General features: G+C 35.3%; 1 protein-coding gene across 1 annotated transcript in view; it reads left to right on the top strand.

The window, feature by feature from the left end:
- Positions 1-18,062, top strand: part of XRCC4 (X-ray repair cross complementing 4) — a 183,820-nt gene that overhangs the window by 16,644 nt on the left and 149,114 nt on the right. The window contains exon 3 of the mRNA XM_035309760.1: positions 6,195-6,382. Within this exon, the coding sequence (XP_035165651.1) occupies positions 6,195-6,382 (188 nt within the window). The remainder of the gene's footprint in view (positions 1-6,194; positions 6,383-18,062) is intronic.

An 18,062-nucleotide genomic window follows, 5' to 3' on the forward strand; every position in this document is an offset into this window, starting at 1 on the left:
GCTATGCAATATATTGTTCTTGCTCGCTAGTTTTCTTGCTGTGATATGTGTTCCGTGCTTGCTAGTTTTCTTGCCGTGATATGTATGTACCATATGTGTTCTTCAGATCCTTGATCAATGGCTAATGCAAGTAGTATTTGCAAATTAATAGTTAATGAAACATTTAATTGCAATGATTTTTTAAAAGGTCCGTTAAGATATTAATGATTAAACATAGTTGTACTTGGTGCTCATGTGAATTTTGAGATAAATAGGGAACAAGATTTTTTTTTCCCCTGGGGATAAATTACTAGGAAAAAAAAAAAAAAAAAAAAAACACTAGCCTGGGGCATTTTTTCCCCACGCAGAAATATGAATAATAAAGTGAGTTTCTTCATGTATGCATGTTTGTCTCATTCATGCTTCGTGAAAGAAGGAGAGATTTGTGTGTGCCGTTAGATGTCAGATACTTGGTCCAAAGCACTTCTCTTAGCAGCAGAAATATTTCAGAGGGAGGAAAGAACGATATATTTTACAGTGTAATACAGGCAAAAACACTTGCCTGACTCTTTTTCTAAATTTTAAGAACAGATAACTGCGTAGTTCCTTCTTTCCTTTTTGCTGCCCAGAAGTTGTTTCTCCCTGGTACTTACTTAAGCCAAAATTTCAAGTAGGGCAGCCATTTTATGGTCCTTTGTCTGTTGTCTTGTGTATTGTAAGAACCTTAATCATTCAGTAGTTTTCCATTGAATACAACTTTCTTTTATTTATTTTTTCTTTCAAACCTAGGAATCAAGGCTAAGTTCAAATGTGTGCGTGCATGTATAAAATCTGCTCTTTCACATTCCTTTTCCCATTTAGAACGTTCTATAATTAAATGTTCTATAAATTAGTGGTTCTTGCATAAGCCAAATACATATATTCAAATACGGTCTCCTGTAGTGTGATGTGAAAGCTTTTGGTTTTGTTTTTTGATTTCACAGTCAAAGTATATATTTTCAAAACAATAGAAAAGGTGTTAATATTGAGAAATATTTAACTGAGTATTCCAGTATTTCTGTTTAAAAGCTTTTGTGGTTGTTCTTGTATCAAAGGAAGTTTTTAACTTCAAAATAAATACTTTAGAATTCACTAAAGCTAATTCTTAAAATCTGTTATTTTTGTAAATGAAACCTAGTGCTACTTTAACAGGAAAAGTGTAGAAAAAGTATGTACACAGTTCTTATTTTGTAAATTTCCTGTATCTGGCAGAATTGCTGGATGATATTTTTCCAGAATGGAAGACCAGTGAAAGCAAGATGACCTCACACTATTAAACAAAGGGGAAATAAAAACAGTTTAGCATTAGCATTGGATACTCATCCAGACAAGAGGGCTTTTATATCTTTTGCAAGAATCTGATCAATTTCTCAGGAATTCATATAAAATTTGTAGTCTTTTTAGTAATTTCATTGGGAATTGAAATTCTTGTGCATCTGCTGCAGAGATCTGTCTCTTCGTACTCTCACCATTGCTTTTGATCACTTTTTCTTAGTTATTACATCATGTTTGAGACTGCCTAGATACCAGCTTCAAAATCTGGGAGGAGAAAAAGCAGTGGTCAGAAAATTCTTGCTGGGGGAAATCCCTTTTGGATTTCTCATGCTGTGGATTATTTTACTTGGCAAGACCTACCAGGAAGTGAATAAGAGTTGCTGATGGAGTTGTCTTTTATGTTTTTTGTATATTTAATGTGATGATGAAAAGCTTTGGGAGTCTGATTTGAAAAACTGTAACAAAGTAAAATCTTGAGGGGAGGAGAAGCATACAAATATGCAGTATGATCTAATATATTCACTCGATATTGTGTTAAAGAACTACAGATATATACATTCATAAATTTCATGTTTTCCTACAGATTGATTTTTTTTTTTTTTCCTGCTAATTTTGTAATAGAAATGAATACGGAGCATGCAAAAGGAATACAGAGAGAAAGCAAGAGGAAAAAAATCCTAGTGCTCTATTACAATTAATAGTATGTCTAGTTTTTGGGGGCTTTCTTGTTTTCATTAAAAGTTTGTCTAATTTTTCTAAGTGTTAATATAATTGTTCTAGGCAAACGCATTCTCATGGATTTCCAGCTTATTTTTTCTGCCTCTCCTTACCCTCATAATGCAAGAGATACAACGTTTCTGTCTGCTATTTCTGCTTTAAGAGAAATAATGACATACTAGTGGCCTTTTATACCTTAACAATGTCTAGTGTCCTTTAAAAGAAATAAGCTAGTTAATAAGGAGTAGGAAATGATTGGTGGCTGTAGCTCCAAGCAATACAGAAATGTTTTGGTGTTAAATTTCTTGCCTTTCTCTCCCACTCTGCCCTTGCTATTTGTAGTGGATTGTTAGCCTTACAAGGTAAATGTTGACCAATACTGTAGACCCAATTCTTCACTGTCTTGCAGGCTTATTTTTTTTACCTGTTAGTAATTGTACTGTATTATTTTTATATGAGCATTAAGAAGTTTTGCTTTCAGCTTTAAAAGACGAGATGCAGTAGGCAATTGTTGTAATCTTTTCTAATGACATTTGTTTCATGCTTAAAATATATTTAAAAATTTTTACAGAATGCTTTCTCTGCTTGATCCAAAGAGAGTTTAGACTTGTTCCTGAGTTTGAATATGATTGGCTTGGCTTAGAATCAGGTAGGACAGAACTGATAGCATGTGCAATGGTGAGGGGAAATTTACTGCTTCAGCTTTGGCTGCCACACATGTATGTGATGGTACCAAGTCCTGTTCCGAAGTTCCCATCTGTCAGTCTTTCAGGAACCAATCTTTTGGGAGGAGCACATATCTTGAATTTACAGATCTCTAGGGATATACAGTTATAATATACCCCACTGCCTCCTAAACTGTTTTTCCCAACCTCTGATATAAATAGTGCAACTTAAAACGTAATGGTGGAAACATCTTCTCTAATCGAGGAATATTGGTTATGAGGTTAATTTATTTCTGTTTTATTCTTAATGTATGCCCCACAGTACTCCAGTACTGTTCTTAGTATATTGTTGGACATTTGTTAAAATGCCATGTTCAGGCCTTCACTTTATTAGCGTGTCAGGTTTGCAATTTTCTCTTTAAAAGAAAAAGAAAGAGGGAAAGAATACTCAACACATTGTGTGGTTACAGTACATGGGGAACTTTGTGACAAACTTCGAACTGGCATGGCTGTGGCATGCTTCACATCTGAGTGTAATAAAGACCGACTTGCTCATATTTATTGAGCCTAATTCCAATATTTATTTATCTATCTTTGTTACAAACAACTCTGGAGCAGTTCAGTTCCCCCTGCATGCTTTTGCTTTCTAGCTTTTGAAGGGTCTAACATGTTTGAATCTGCTTAGGGAAAACTGCCTAGGGTATAGCTGATTTTGATTCTGGTGCTAATTTATCACTTTAACTGAGTGTATCTCCAGGCTTAGATTTTCCACAGATGGGAGTACTTTGTCTTTGTGTCAGCTGTTTATTTCTTTGCAGTGGTGACATTAGTATGCTGTCTTTTGCCACCTGCATCTCCTTTTTCCCATAGCTGTTAGCCTGTGTCTTACAGAGTAGTAGACTGGTGCATTAGTGTCTGACCTGTTTTATCAGGTTCTACTGATGTACAGTAATCACTTAAGGTAATTAGTAAGGTAGTAGTTCTTTTTTGTGTGCACAAATAGTTGATGTGTTTGTGAATAGATGATCTTTTGAAATTGTAATAGTGTAGTATACACCAGTTCTTTTTAAAAAGAAAAAAAACCTTCCTTGTCTTCCCAACCTCTCTTCCCTCCCACTCCCCCCCCCCCCCCCCCCCCCCTCCCGACCCCCAGAAAAAAAAAGGAAAGAAAAAAAAGGCCTCAAAAGTTGAGGGTGGCCTTTGGCTCTTTGGCTGCAGTGGTTATTAGATGGTGGCGGTCAGGATCCTGAGAGCCATAAACAGTAAAAGGCAGGCTCGTGACCCTAGAGTTCAGAAAAAAAAGACCTTGACCTGTTTTAGGATCTCTTTAGAAGAATCTTGCGGGATACAACTCTAGAGAGGAGAATGTTTCTACAGGTTTATCTAGTGCTTCTTCTGTCTATCAGAAGTAAAAGGAAAATGAGGGAAAATGTCAAGGGCAGTTGTCCTTCCTTTCTGCTCAACGCTGGGGAGACATGTGATGCTGTGACCAGTTCTGGGCTTCCCAGTACAAGAAAAACATTGATCTTACTGAACTGAATCCAGTGAAAGTCCATCCAGATGGCGGAAGGACTAGAGCCTGCATTAGAGTAGAAATTGAGAGAGCTGGGACTGTGCAGCCTGAAGATGAAAAGGCTCGGGGATCTCGTGTGTATCAGTACCAGATGGGAAGCAGTAAAGATGACAGTCAGTCTCCTCTCAGTGTTTTCCAGTGACAACATAGGAGGCAATGGGCACAAATCAAAATACCAGAAATTGAAACTTTTTTGCCATAGGGTGGTGACCAAGCACCAGAATAGCTTTCCTGGAGAAGATGAGGAGTGTCAGACCTTGGAGATACTCAAAATGCAACTGGACATGGTCCTGAGCAGCTTCTAAAGTTGATCCTCCTTTGAGCAGATTGCACTAGACAATCTCCAGAGGTCACACCTAACTTCAGCCTCTCTGTGATTCTGGAACTAAGTTAAAATTACTGAAGATGCAGAATTAATTAAGAAATCCTGAAGCATTTCAGGATATAACTTCACAGCAAATATTTGTACCTTTACTCCTCTGCTGTACTTTAATGATGGATAGATTTGATAAGTAATGCTTTCTTTGTAGTATGAGGTTAACTACTGAGTATAGATGAAAACAGAAGCAAAATGAGACAATTTAATCAGGCTTATTTTTTCTTGAAATGCTGCTCTATTTCCATCAGGACAGTTTCAATATATGTGCAGATTTATGCCTAACTATGAATTTATTGTCAAAGGGATTTTTATAAAGAAGAAATAATGTTGCTAATAGGTTTTTAAATAGGATATATTTTTTTTAAGTCATTTGCAGTTGCGTGAAGGAAGTGTTTTTGTTTTCAAGCTGTCACAAACTAATTTCCTTTTTCATATCTTGCTCTTTCAAATGCTGGGCAAATGCTAAAAATGTCTAAGAGCAAGTAAGGATAAAGGACAATCTAGAGTAGTCTTCCTTGGAAGATTGGTCAGAAAGGAAGGAAACAGTGCTGTGAATCAAGTAAATAATCTAAAATACTGTATCAATAGGCTATACACTGAAATATGCGTTACATCATGGACATATTTCTCTTATTTAGAGTCTTTGCAGTTCAGGTAACTGCACTCTGACACAAAGGTTATTTATTCAAATTAACATATGGATCTCTAAAAATATTGAGGAAATTGTTTGTAGGAAGAAATAAAAAGGAAGGAAAATAGCCAAGGACCTAGGTGGTAAAATTAAGAAATGTTTCTTGTTACTCCAATGGAGGGAAGATGCGTCTTGGTGAGCTGCCTTTTCAGTTTAAGGGTTAATGGAAAGAAGATTTAGGAAGAAATAAACACAATCAGAAGCTGATGGGAAAGGCAATCGTGGTTCTTAAGGACAGTATGTCTATAATTGGACTGTTCTGCAGCAAATTCAAATGTCCTTTGTTTTCAAAAGAATTGAATAACATTTTCTTACTAGAACAAATCTAATAGAAAGTAGAGGCACATCCCCGATTTAGTGGGCCTAAACAGTAAGTGCAGCATAGATTCACCTGCCTCTAGGTCTATCTTCCCTTTGTAAATTAACAACTTATTTTCTTTTAAGGTTGTGAGTTACAAGCTTGGGAACGTAGATTAAGAATATGTGAGGAGACAGTTGCCTACCTACTGCCTTTTAGGGTTGAGGTTACACACTTTCAAAGAAAACTAGAGGGTACAATAAATCATTGTTGAAACATTATGCTCGTTTTTTTCTATTGTAAGGTTAATATTATTCTAAATAAATCTAAGAGAAATTGTGGAGTAATGGTAATAAACCATTTTCAGACAGGAAAAAAAGGCACAGAACTTCTTATGGAAAAAACAGTATTCCTGCTGCATTTTCATTAGTGTATGGCACATACTGATAAGTGTCAAGGAAGGAATAGGATAATATGTCTGTCCCTTAACATTTGTGAGCATGTCTGTGTGTGTATATAAATGTATGTATATGCTCACACATGAATATTTATTTCTTTAAAAAATTTTTTCGTTATAGTGTCTGAAGCTGAAATTTCTAGGGAGGCTTCTGACATGGAAATGAATAGAGAAAAGTATGTTGAAGAACTGAAGAAAGCACTGATACTTGGAGAAGAATCAGCTGGTAAATACAACTTCGCTTTTTCAAGAGATGAAGAAAATGCAGTCTGTCACTTCTCCTATGAAAGAAATCTGAAAGATGGCTCTGTAAGTACAGTTAAATGCTTAAATTATTGTTAAACTATGAGAAGGACCTTTTTGGTACACTTCAGTATTTTATTAGGTTCTTTAAAGTCAAATAGAATTCTGACACATTTCAGATTGAATAAATATGGTGAGCTTCTCTATGGGTCAAATTGGAAACAAGCATGTAGTTCCTGTCAAAGCCTGTTACGGAACTATTTCTCTGGTACTGCATCTTAAACGCTACTGAATAAGAGTATTACTTCTCAAACTTATTTAAGTTTTTGAGTGTGTGTGTAAGCAGGGTATGACTAGATTTTGGCTTCAATTTAGTGTTAAACTGATAAGTTCCATAAACTGTAACTTTGTTTTTAACTCGTAACTCAGGAAGCATGCTTTCCTGTTCAAATTCTGACCTCCAGTGTATTTCTACTTTGTTTGTTTCTTTCTCCTTTTTCCCTATACTAAATTGAAAAAAAAAAAAAGCTTAAAATTGCTTTCAAATGTGAAACCATATTTTAAAAATAAGTTTTCTATTATTTTAAATATTTTGAAAGCTAATGCTAAAATGATTTCATGCTTAGAACTACATCAAATCACAACTGGGAATGCAGTTTCATGTCTGTTTCTTGGCTGCAGAGGAAAGGACTCTTAAACCAGAAACAAAGTAGTATTGTCTGTATCTGTAGACACCATTGGCCATTTCATGTTATGGTTTGGTGTTGAAGCTTTTCTGGGGAAGAAGGAAAGGAAATCCTGCTTGCACCTACTCTATTTTTCTCCAGAATTCAATCCTATGCTGTAACCAAGGTTTGTCACTGCTTAAGTTGTGCTGGGATGGCTGATTTCTCAACCACATCAGTGAAAGAATTTGGGTTTAAGAAGCAATAGCAGTGCTCTGGAAGGATCAATGCACTGATCAAGTTCAGGCTCAGGGCACAGTTCTGGAATCAGTTTCACCAGCACTATTATAGGGAAGAAAACTGTGGGCAGAGAATGGAGTCAAGGTTGCAGATAGAGAAGAGTAGGAATGATTAGGGCCATGTCTGTCTTTCCATGGAAAAAAAAAATCAGCATAGAATTATTCCCAGAAGCAAAGTGTCTAGGGATTATCCTACCTGCTTTGTTTACTGCTTCAGACCAATGAGGCATGCCTTGCTCTTTCTTTGGTTAATTTTGTCAGGTATCAACTTTTAAAAAACTAAGAGACTGACTTGTAACAAAAACAAACAAAAAGCAAAACAAAACAAAAAAAAAAAGGAACTACTTTATTTGGGATGCTTCCATTGAAGTGTGGGGAGAAATGCCTTTTTCTCTTTTTCTCTAACTTGGAAATTGATAAAGAATTCAGTATGGAAATTGGATACAAGCCTGAAAATAGTGAGAAAAGGTTTACTGAAAATTGAGGGCCATTCATAATACCTAATCTGTAGCTACTCACTTAAGTGCTTCAGAAGCCAACATCAGAGCCTTTGCTTTGCTTTGCCAAGTAAAGAAAGAGATTAAGTTGACTGAAGTTAGGCTCCTTAAAAGGGTGCTTCGTTGTAAGCTCATACAGTTTAGGAAACTTCAAGCACAATTTGGCTCTTGAGTAAAGTGCCAAAAATTAGGTGATAGAATTATTTCAATCCATATTATCACTTTTTTGTGTATTTACCCAAGGCCTTATGGGCTCTATACCAACTTCTTGACACTTCTTGTGCACACACAGGGCTGAGTGCTGTTTACAAAGGGTCTAGGTTCAAGTACTATATTGCAACAGTATTACAAGGTTAGGACCAAATTTTACTTAGAAAATAAGAGCAGTAATTTTAGCAATCCTGTTTTTCTTCTCTGTGTCACGCATAATATATTCTAAATACCAGACAGGTGAAATACATACTAAGGGAAAATACATATTAAGGGAAAATAGCTTTATATATGTGGGCCCACATAATATGTTTCCATCAATCAAGGCTTATGAGAAACTTAATTCATAGGAAAACATCTTTATATCAATTTGAGAAAATAATAATCTGGCCAAAGTAATTGAAAACACAAAGTATGCTGATTGCGATGTGTGCATTTAGGTTTGGTTGTCAAAAGAACGGTTTTGGAAAAAATGTCATTTCTTGGGTGAAACACACCATTTTTTTCCCCCTGTACTGAACTAATGCCTACAAATAAAATTGCCAAAACCTTTGTCAGAATTATAAATATTTTTAATGTGTGTAACAGAATGTTTCAGACATCTTGTGGAGTCTCTGGGAAAATTCATGCTGTATATGTCTTGACAGCATATTATGAAATGATCTTGCTGGGCTGTATACAACCAGAGGGCTGAAGTTCAGTTAAATGTACATTTACTGGAGAGGACACCTAGAGAGACTGATCTTCAGCTTAAATACTGAATTTTAGCTGTGTTTATTACTTACCATTTTTCTAAAGGGCGTATTTTCTGGCAGGTTTCACAAATTAAAACTTCCCCAGTCTTGGGAACTTCTTTACGTATTGTTCAGGGGGTGGGGTGTGGAGGGTAGGGGAAGGATGTGATGGAGCTATTGGTTGAAAAGTACTGCATTTCCTTTGCTAGCTGTACTACTTGCAGTCATGCAGAAAGATTTGTTAGTCTTTGTGCTTTTACTAAAAATGTGGACATACAAGAAAAGGAAGCAATAATTTCAGATTTTGACAGTAGTGCACATCATACTTCTCTTAAACTCCCTACTTCTCCTCTCTTATCCCATTCTATTATCAATCCCCATTGTGAGAAAAGTCCATTCAATTATCAAGAATAATTAGAAAATTACTATTCTTAAGTCACTGTAGTTTTTACCCTTTGATATATAACAAAGGGAGAGATTACAGAAAAGTATGTGTGAAGATGTTGCCGATTAGGTGTTTGAATACTGTAAGTTTTGCTTTGTCTTAAATAAGATGGTTAACACATTTTAGTTTAAGAAAAAAACCTTTTGAAAGCCCTTGATGTACTTTGTGGGCTAGGAAATGGGCATCAGATCATGCAGCTACCTATTATTGCAAATATTTTCACCCAGTGACTATACAGATGCCTAAGAATCAATTTCATGCATTTGGGAAATCCATTTGCCTTTTGTTAGAGGTATGTGGATACTTGGATATGCAAACTTGTTTATTTTGATTTCTTTCCATGAATTATGTACTTTTTTTTTTTTGTAGAAATGGTGATAGACACAATATGTAAGTAAATACTGGCCAAAGAGTTTGTGAGGTATAGGTCCATGATGAGCATACCCCAACTGGAATGAGCATGTTACAAGCACCTTAAAGAATACACTGTTGTAAGTTTTTGCAGTTTTTAAGACAAGTTTCTTCTTATTCTGAATCCTTGTTAAAAAAAAAATTCACATTTATTGTCAGATACCACAGTTCAATCGAATAATCTCAAAAAAACTTTACCGATGCATTTATAGTTTGCAGTAGTTAATAATAGTATGGTGTTCACTGATTTTTAATTCACAGATAGAATGTCTGAGAAGGCAGAAAAATAGCAATAAACTACAACTAATTATTTGTTTTGTTTTTACATACTGTATCAATGTGGGAGAAGCATGTTGCTACAACTCATGTATGCTATCTTGATGTATCTGTTCATCCCTTTTTTGCAAATATCCACACATTTGAAATACATCCTGTATATGATTAACATGCTTCTTATATTTATAGAATAGAAACGTAGTAAAACAGACCTAATTTGTCATTTAAAAAAAAAAATTCATAAGGTAGGTGTTACATTTTTCATGGTTTACAAGTTCCATCAGAACTTAGTGTTTAAAATTTTACATCAATAAAAGCTGTGTCCTTACTGGTCTTTAAAGATCAGTACTTTAACCATTGACCGATAGTGAAGTAAAGTTAGCTTTGTTAACAGTGTCATTTGATTTTTCTCTTTATGAGCATATTTTTCAGTTTCAGAAGTAACAGTTGGGAAATTTTATATAAATATATTATAACATAATTTTCAGGAACTTAGTGAATTTGGAAATCTGCAATACTCTGAAAAAAATGAAAAAATGCACTGCTTTTCTGATTTTTTTTAATTTGCTTGTTTTGTTTTGTTTTGTTTTTTTAAGTGTGATTGCAGGAATGTTTTCCAGTCTTCTAGTGGGTAATACCTCTTAGTGACTTTCTACTAATGACTGGTAATAGTCACTTGAGAATGCTAAAATGTACTAGATAGTGAAATTTATTTCCTATAGCTGCACTAAACTGGCATTCTGAAATAATTTTTACAACTTTTGGTTTCAGCTCGCTGAAGGTGTACTTCCCTAAAATTTTAGTGCCAAAAGTGTATTGCGTGGTCCAGAGGAGTGCAAATGAGAATAATGGAGTGATGTTAAGCAAAGGAAAATGTAGGCATATTATTAGGAAATATTTTCTAATGTTGAAATTTGTTTAACTGTTGAAGCCTTTGTTATAGGAAGTGGTAGCAGCCCCGTTGCATCAGTCACTTAAAACTGGACAGAAGAATGGAAGTGCATTGTAATGCACTGTAACTATGCCGCATTGGCAGTACAATATATTAGATGACTTAATGGGTGTTCTTCATTCCTAAAACCTGTGAATCCCTGCTTGCCCAGCCAGACTACCATCCATGTGAGCTCCATCAGTCTGTGATGCCATGAATACTTTCACTAAGGAAGTAATCATGTCACAGCCCCCCTCAGCACACGCACGTGTGCACACAAACACTCATGCCCAAAGGCTGAAGAGCAATAGGGTGGAGGATGTGGTTTCTGCAAGTTGCTTCATGACAACAGATTTACCATCCCCTTTCAGGTGCCATAGGTTGTTTGTTCAAAGCTTGTTGCACCTTCTGTTGTCTAGATGGAATGTTTGACAGTGCTAAGACTGACAGATGATTCTCCACTATAACAATAAATGTCAGTATTTTAAACATCTCACTGAGGTAAAGTTACAAGCAAGCCCTTGAGGATCGGTTTGGTTTTCCTTTCCTAGCTGATAGGGAAGAATAATTATCCTTTATTTGCTTGTGGAAGTAAATAGGTTCAGAGATAAAAACATGACTGTGGTTCCTAAAAATTACTTCCTTCTTTTTTGTACTGGATCATTAAGGCTGGAATTACACTTGTTAGCCAGAGCCCTGTAATGAAGGACAAGGAGAGGTGAAACACCTTAAGGGGTGCAAGAAGGCAAGCTGCATCCAGATATGAAATTCTTTTGCCAATGTGCTGCTTTTATCATCAACGTAATTAAGTGTCAGTCATATGCGTAGCATACACAGCATATGTGTAGCAGTCAGTCAGAAAAAAAAAAACAAAATGTATTTCACCTGTTGCTTAGTTGATAAACAGGTAGGTTCCTCCAAGGAACTGATGTTTACTACCAAAACTGGATACTTTAAAGCAAACAATCCATCACCGTTCTGGTTGGGTGAAACTAAACCTGTATCTCCAAATCCTTCTAGAGATGCTATAGGTTCATCATTATTTATGTATTAATCATTTTAAAGATGTATGCAATGAATGGAGCTACCTAGTCTTGATTTTTTGTTCGTTTTTGAATGGATGGAAAACTTCCCCAGGTAACAAAGAATTCATATCTGATTTAGAGGAAATGTCTAAGTAATCTTTATTTTTTAGTGTCATAGTAGCATGGTATTTAAAAAGTATTAGAGTAAGAGTTACAATTTAGTATAAAGAGATTTCATAAGAATTTTAGGACTTTCATGCTTAGCTTTTTGAAGCAGTGGTCGAAAAAGATAGTTTTTGAAATACTTGGCCTAGTCACATCTCAGACTGGTGTAGCCGAGCCTAAAATGTTGTACCTTCAAAACCTCTGATTTGTTTTGTGATTTATCTTCCTTATGACAGGTGGCTTTGCCACAGGGCATTCAACTCTCTGCCCTTAGGAACTGTTTTTGGGGTGGTGAGGGCAAAGTAGACTGTTAAGAGTCACATTAAAATAACAATGGGTTTGGTATACAGTGGGACTTGTGTGTCAAGCCAGCTGCAGTGCAAAATGGGCCACACACACAGAAATCTCAGTAAGGGGCCATTGAGGCCCGGCCAGCTAAACTGCTGCCACCTAAACAAACACCATCACAGAGTTAGTGATTTAGCGCTTGATCTAAGTAGGTGACCACTTGGAAGTAAATCTTTCCAAGTACTTTAGCGAGTCACTCCACATATAATAAATAATGGAAATCCGGCAAGATTTTTTTGTACTGGCAATTAAATTGATTAAATAGCCTTTGATAAACAATTATTTGAGTGCTAGCAGTCTTCTTTCTTACAGTAATGTGACAGGCTCTATTTTTTTTTTCTTGCCTTTTAAGTAAATTTGTAAACAGGGAGGATATGAGCTTAAGAAATTCCACCTTAGATACAGTACTTTTAATAATTAGCTGATGGAAGAGATGCTGTTATTTGTCTATTCAGTTTCCTGCGGCTGCTTTTCCATGGTCAGTTCCATGAGTTCATTATGAGTTTACTACAACTTAAAAATACTTAGAGCAGTTCACATTAACGAAAATTTATCGTGTACTGAATGAGGGAAGTAGAATTGGCAGAGCTTTTTATGCTGTCCAAACTGTCTTGGTTCAAGGTTTGAATAGTTACTTTGCTCCAAACCACCAAGGATATGTTGTTTGGATAACAAAGGTCACTGAGAGTTCAGATTGTTTCCCAGGCAATTCGACTAACTGCTCTATTAAAAAGGAAAGAGGAAAGCCGTACAGAGAGACAAAATGATTAAAATGCCGCTCATTGTAAAGGCAATGACTCTTCTCTATCGTTTATATCTGTGTCCTTGAGGATTTAATAGCATACACTTGAGTACGTTTCTCGGAAGCTCAGTTCAGGAATATAATGCTAATATACTGTACATAAAAACATAAGTGTATCTTTTATGTAATCTCAGATGTGAGTGCTATGTGATTTTTCTCATTTCACCTGATGTGTACCTTTAGGAACTCTTTAGATCTTGTAGGTACATTTTAAATGCAGTGGGTAACTTTCTGTAGACTTATGGTTAAAAATAAAAATACAAAAAGGATTATTATTTTTCCCAACATTAATACATGTACAATATTTGACAAACGTTCTGGAGAATTAGGCTGTTATGTTTTCCTTGTTTTAACTGTGATTATAATCTTGGGAAGCGTTGGTTTTGAGAAGCACTAGGGGAAGTATGTTTAAAATAAAGCAGCATATACCTTTAAAATGAGAGATTGTTGAAAAAGGAAGAATCAAAGGCTGCAATGAATGAATGTTCCTCCAATTTCTAACGATGTATCATGATTTTTGGAATTCACTGGAAGTAGCCTATCAAACAAGTAGAAATTTAACTTTTCAAGGCCTATTGTAAATAGTGCCATAAGGGTGTAAATATATTTTTAAAAGTTGTAATGTGTTCTTATAATAGCAAAATAACAGATGTTCTGATTATTAAAAAAAAAAGTACCGTTGTCCTTTCTTCTTCTTGATGTTATTGTGTTGTCTCCCATCCCCTCTCAGTTCCTTCAGATTTCCCAGTTTGGAATACCTGCTGTGCATTTCAAGCCTCTGTGTAGACATCAAGGGTTACTTTTACTTGTACAGCTGAGTCAAAATGCTTTCATTTTAGGAGGAAAATCCTTAAATCATGGGGTATTGACAAGTCTCAGTTTCCTAAGAAAAACATGGAAGCCAGTAGATGCTCTGGAAAAGAGATTACTGCGTGCCAGGTTTTGAAACTTTACTACAATACTTCAATCTTGTATTTTCTGTAAGGAAGAACAACAGTTGGACCCTGAAGAATGGCAAGAATCACACCTACATTTCTTTTTTAAAATGTTTTTGCAGCTCCAGGGGAAGCATTCATATTTCTAGTTGCAAAGGCACAGGAAAACCTAAAGTTCAGGATAATAATGTGTTGTTAAATTTTTGATCCCCTGAAATAAAACCTTCATGTAATATTGAATTGATGCGTTTTAATCCTCAAAGCTTTGACAAACTATTTCCAGGTAATTTCAACACATATATTAGCTCTTGTACAGTTAGTTGCAGAAATATTCTTGAAACAAAGGATGTCTTCAGGATGTACAATATTTAAAATAATAATAAAAAAAGGACATTTGGAAATATCACTGTGTAATATGGCACAGAAATAAAGTAACTGTATACTTGCAGTGAGGGAGTTTTTATGTTTCCTGTTCTTTTCTTACCTTATGTTGCTGTGAGGTCAAACACACGCATCTTTGCTTGTTAACTTACCTCATGAAATCTTGGTATATTAGTAATTCTGGAAAAAAAAAAAAGGTTTGCTTTGAACAGTGAAAACAAGTTCCTAATTTCATTGCCTGATACGCAAAACAAGGTCAGCTGTTTCCTGGTTGAATAGTACTAATCTAATTTTGATACATCACTGTAAACTGCCTTGTCTTATGTGAGAATTTTACAGAATGCTAACTCCTGCGTATGAGATGCCAGAGAGTCTGAGGAGTAAGATTGTTTTTTATTAGCGAGGACAAAGTCTAAGGTTTTTAATTTGAGATTTAAACTTTGAAACCAAATATATATAAAATTTCTGGTGAATCAAATTTTCCTTTAGAATTATTGTGAAAAGATAACTAACTGGAAAGTACTTTGGAAGATGAGTTCTCTCTTTGTCAATTTTTTTGTGTATGGTTCTCTTATAGAAAGAAACACCTTTTCCAGAGAGGTAAATATAGCATCCAGTTTCAAGAGTGAGTTCTAGTTCTTTGAATTCATGGGTGGTATCATTCTGTGGGGCAACTCTTCCATAAAAGAATGTTCACCTCATTACCCTTTTTTTTTTTCTAACCTCAGAGGTCTTGCAAATAGTGTTTAACACTTTAAGATTTTAGTTTGAATTGCTTTGACGGATGTAAAATGTAACTATAAAATATGATAGTTTGCTTTTTTGTGTGTTTTCAGAACACAAATCCTTGTAATTCTGCAAGTGTTGTATTACTGGCAAAGGTATTTTTAAATTCTTTTGAGGTACAAGTTTTTGTTTTATTGATAAAAGGCCTAGTATGTCTTCTCAGTGCATAATTTCTCTTTATAGGTTATTAGTATGACACAAATATTTAAGTATAACCAACCATGACGTATGTAGTAGCTTAATCTGACAGGAAAGATGTAGTATCAATATAAACCCAGCGAGGAATAGATATGAGGGTTGGTGAAGAAAAACTCTAGGTGAAAATAAACCTTAAGGATCTAATATAGAGAGATGAGGCTTGACCTTTAACTAGGATTACAGTGAGGAATTTGTTCATTTTTTTCATAACAGAGTTTATCAGACAAATCTCAGTCTTGTTGTTTTGGCTCACACTACAGAAAAACCAAGCAAACTAATGTTGGGGAAAAGAAGTAGAAAGAAAATACCTAGATGAATTCATATGGTCTGTGCATTTGCATATGGTGTAAATGAACTTGGTGTTTTATGGAAACCAGTGGAACCCCTAATGAATCTGTGTGATGTGTTCACATAGCTTCCTAAAGCTGTCTTCAAACAGTGACTTCCACAAGCAGAGCCCTTTATCTACAAAACTCCTATTTGTATGCTGCTCTGTTTGTAACAAGGTGGCTTTGGGGAACTTGCTGCCACATCGCATAGGAGAGCCTAACTGTCAAGAGTGTAGCAGTGCAAGCTGCTGTTCCAGAGGCAGACTGGGTGCTGAGGGTGACAGCAGGACAGTCCTGCAGTACCCAAGGGCCAGTAACACCAGCCTGTTTCAGGCAGGAGTCCAGAGCACCAGACGTATAGCCAGAAGTCAAGTTGGTGTTGAAACCAGTAGGTCACCTACAAAATGTAGTGTGCGAATAATACCGTCTAGACTCAGGGTGCAGATGTACTCTTACAGCATTTTTAAAGACTTTAAAGAACTCTGATATTAACAGGCTTGATGCCACTGGGAGCAAGCCTAGGATTTTTAGAAATGTAGGTTTGGTACTGTATTGTGGAAGCAACATATTCAGAAGCAACATTTAAACATGTCAATTGCTTGAAATTTTCCCTTACAACGTCTGATTTCTTATAACTTTTCTGAAAATTCTGCTTTCCTAGATGTGGTTTTTGGGATCTTCCTGGAAAAAAAAAAAAGTGAAATAAATAACCCATTTTACCAAAGTTAAACTAATGTATTTTAGAAGCTGTAGTAAGAAGCATGTGCTTTGAGGCAGAGGTGTGAAACCTGGTGGGTGTGTTTGTTTGTTTTGTACTAATGATTTATCCCATAGTCCATTAATCATGAAAAGTGACGTACATTTGGATACATTTGAGCTTTTCACACATTCTCTGTGCTGCTCTGATTTGACATAGTGATGTACTGGTTTGCTATTTTCATTAACATCTGATTCCATGTAATCAATAAGTAAATTTCAGGCTTCTATAAATTCTCAGAATTATGAGAACAAATTCATGTTGAGACCACACTTGGAGCATATGCTAATTTGTGGTACCAGATCTTTGCCAGTGTTCCTCATTGCTGCCCAGCTACTGAAAAATATAGTGTAAAAACAGTTGGCTATTATTCTTCATTCTGTCTGGATTATTGCAACATTTTATCATTTTCAATCTTGTAATGTGACTTAAACATTTTTGGGGAAAAAATGATGGAAAAATATTTATTGAGATACTAGTAGGAAAAGAAAAATTACATACATCTGCCCTCCCCTCTCCAATAGTAACCTGTATTTTCCAGTTTGGGAATAGTTGTTATGGCCTTTATTGGCAAATAGCATCCATCATATTGAAATCAGATGTGTAAATCTCATAAAAGTTAGTATACTATGTGGAATTAGTGGGGAGCTTCCTAGCTGAGAAATGGTCCTTTGGCTTGCAAAGTGATGCTTTTCAGTAGTTTTTTCTATCAGTATATAGAAATATTTCATTTTAGTATTGCATATCTGTATTTTATATATTTCCTTAATAGAAGCTGTTTATCAATGGTTTGCATAATCAGATACATATATCTGTAGTGCATATATATAACTACAATATAGCTTGTATCTAAATGCATATGTAAACTGATAATTGTGGGTTGACTTCAATCTGAACTTATTTTCTTTTTGTTTAATACTAGAAAATAGTGAATGAATCGTAGTCTTTATTTTTGGGTGATGCTTAATACATTTGCATTTTAGCTTGGGATAAAATTCAAATTTAGTTTAGATTTTTTATTACAGAACTGTAATTACCATCCTCCTGAAATTTCTAGCTTTTTGTAACATTTCATACAAGTTCTCTGTGCACTTTGTTGGTTGCTAGACAACTCACGAGGCAATAGCAAATAGATTTTCATGACTTCAAACTGAACTCCCATTGCCTTGCGGCTGTGTTTAGGACCTATTCAATTTTAATTGGAATGAAATTTCTTTGTTACTCTAGGTATATCTAGTCCATACAAAAACCAATAAATGGGTAGATTTTGCTATTTGCTTGGAATAACACTCTTAGCCTAAATCTCCACTTTCTACTTCCCTGAACTGAATCACTCCCTGGCAAAAAAGTGTTTATGAACTTTTAAAGGAGCTTTTTACCAACTTATTAACTTGAGCTATTGATTGCCATATACAGCTCCAGTGAAAAGTTCCAGTGTACCGAAGACCTTTTGTGTCTAAGTCTGCAGAACTGTGGTGAATTTGGAAATCTTTAAATAGATAGCTGGAGAAAAATTGTGAGCTTATCTAAGGCATTACAAGTATTACTTTAT

This window comes from Oxyura jamaicensis, chromosome Z (genome assembly GCF_011077185.1).
Source record: "Oxyura jamaicensis isolate SHBP4307 breed ruddy duck chromosome Z, BPBGC_Ojam_1.0, whole genome shotgun sequence".
Lineage (NCBI taxonomy): Eukaryota > Metazoa > Chordata > Aves > Anseriformes > Anatidae > Oxyura > Oxyura jamaicensis.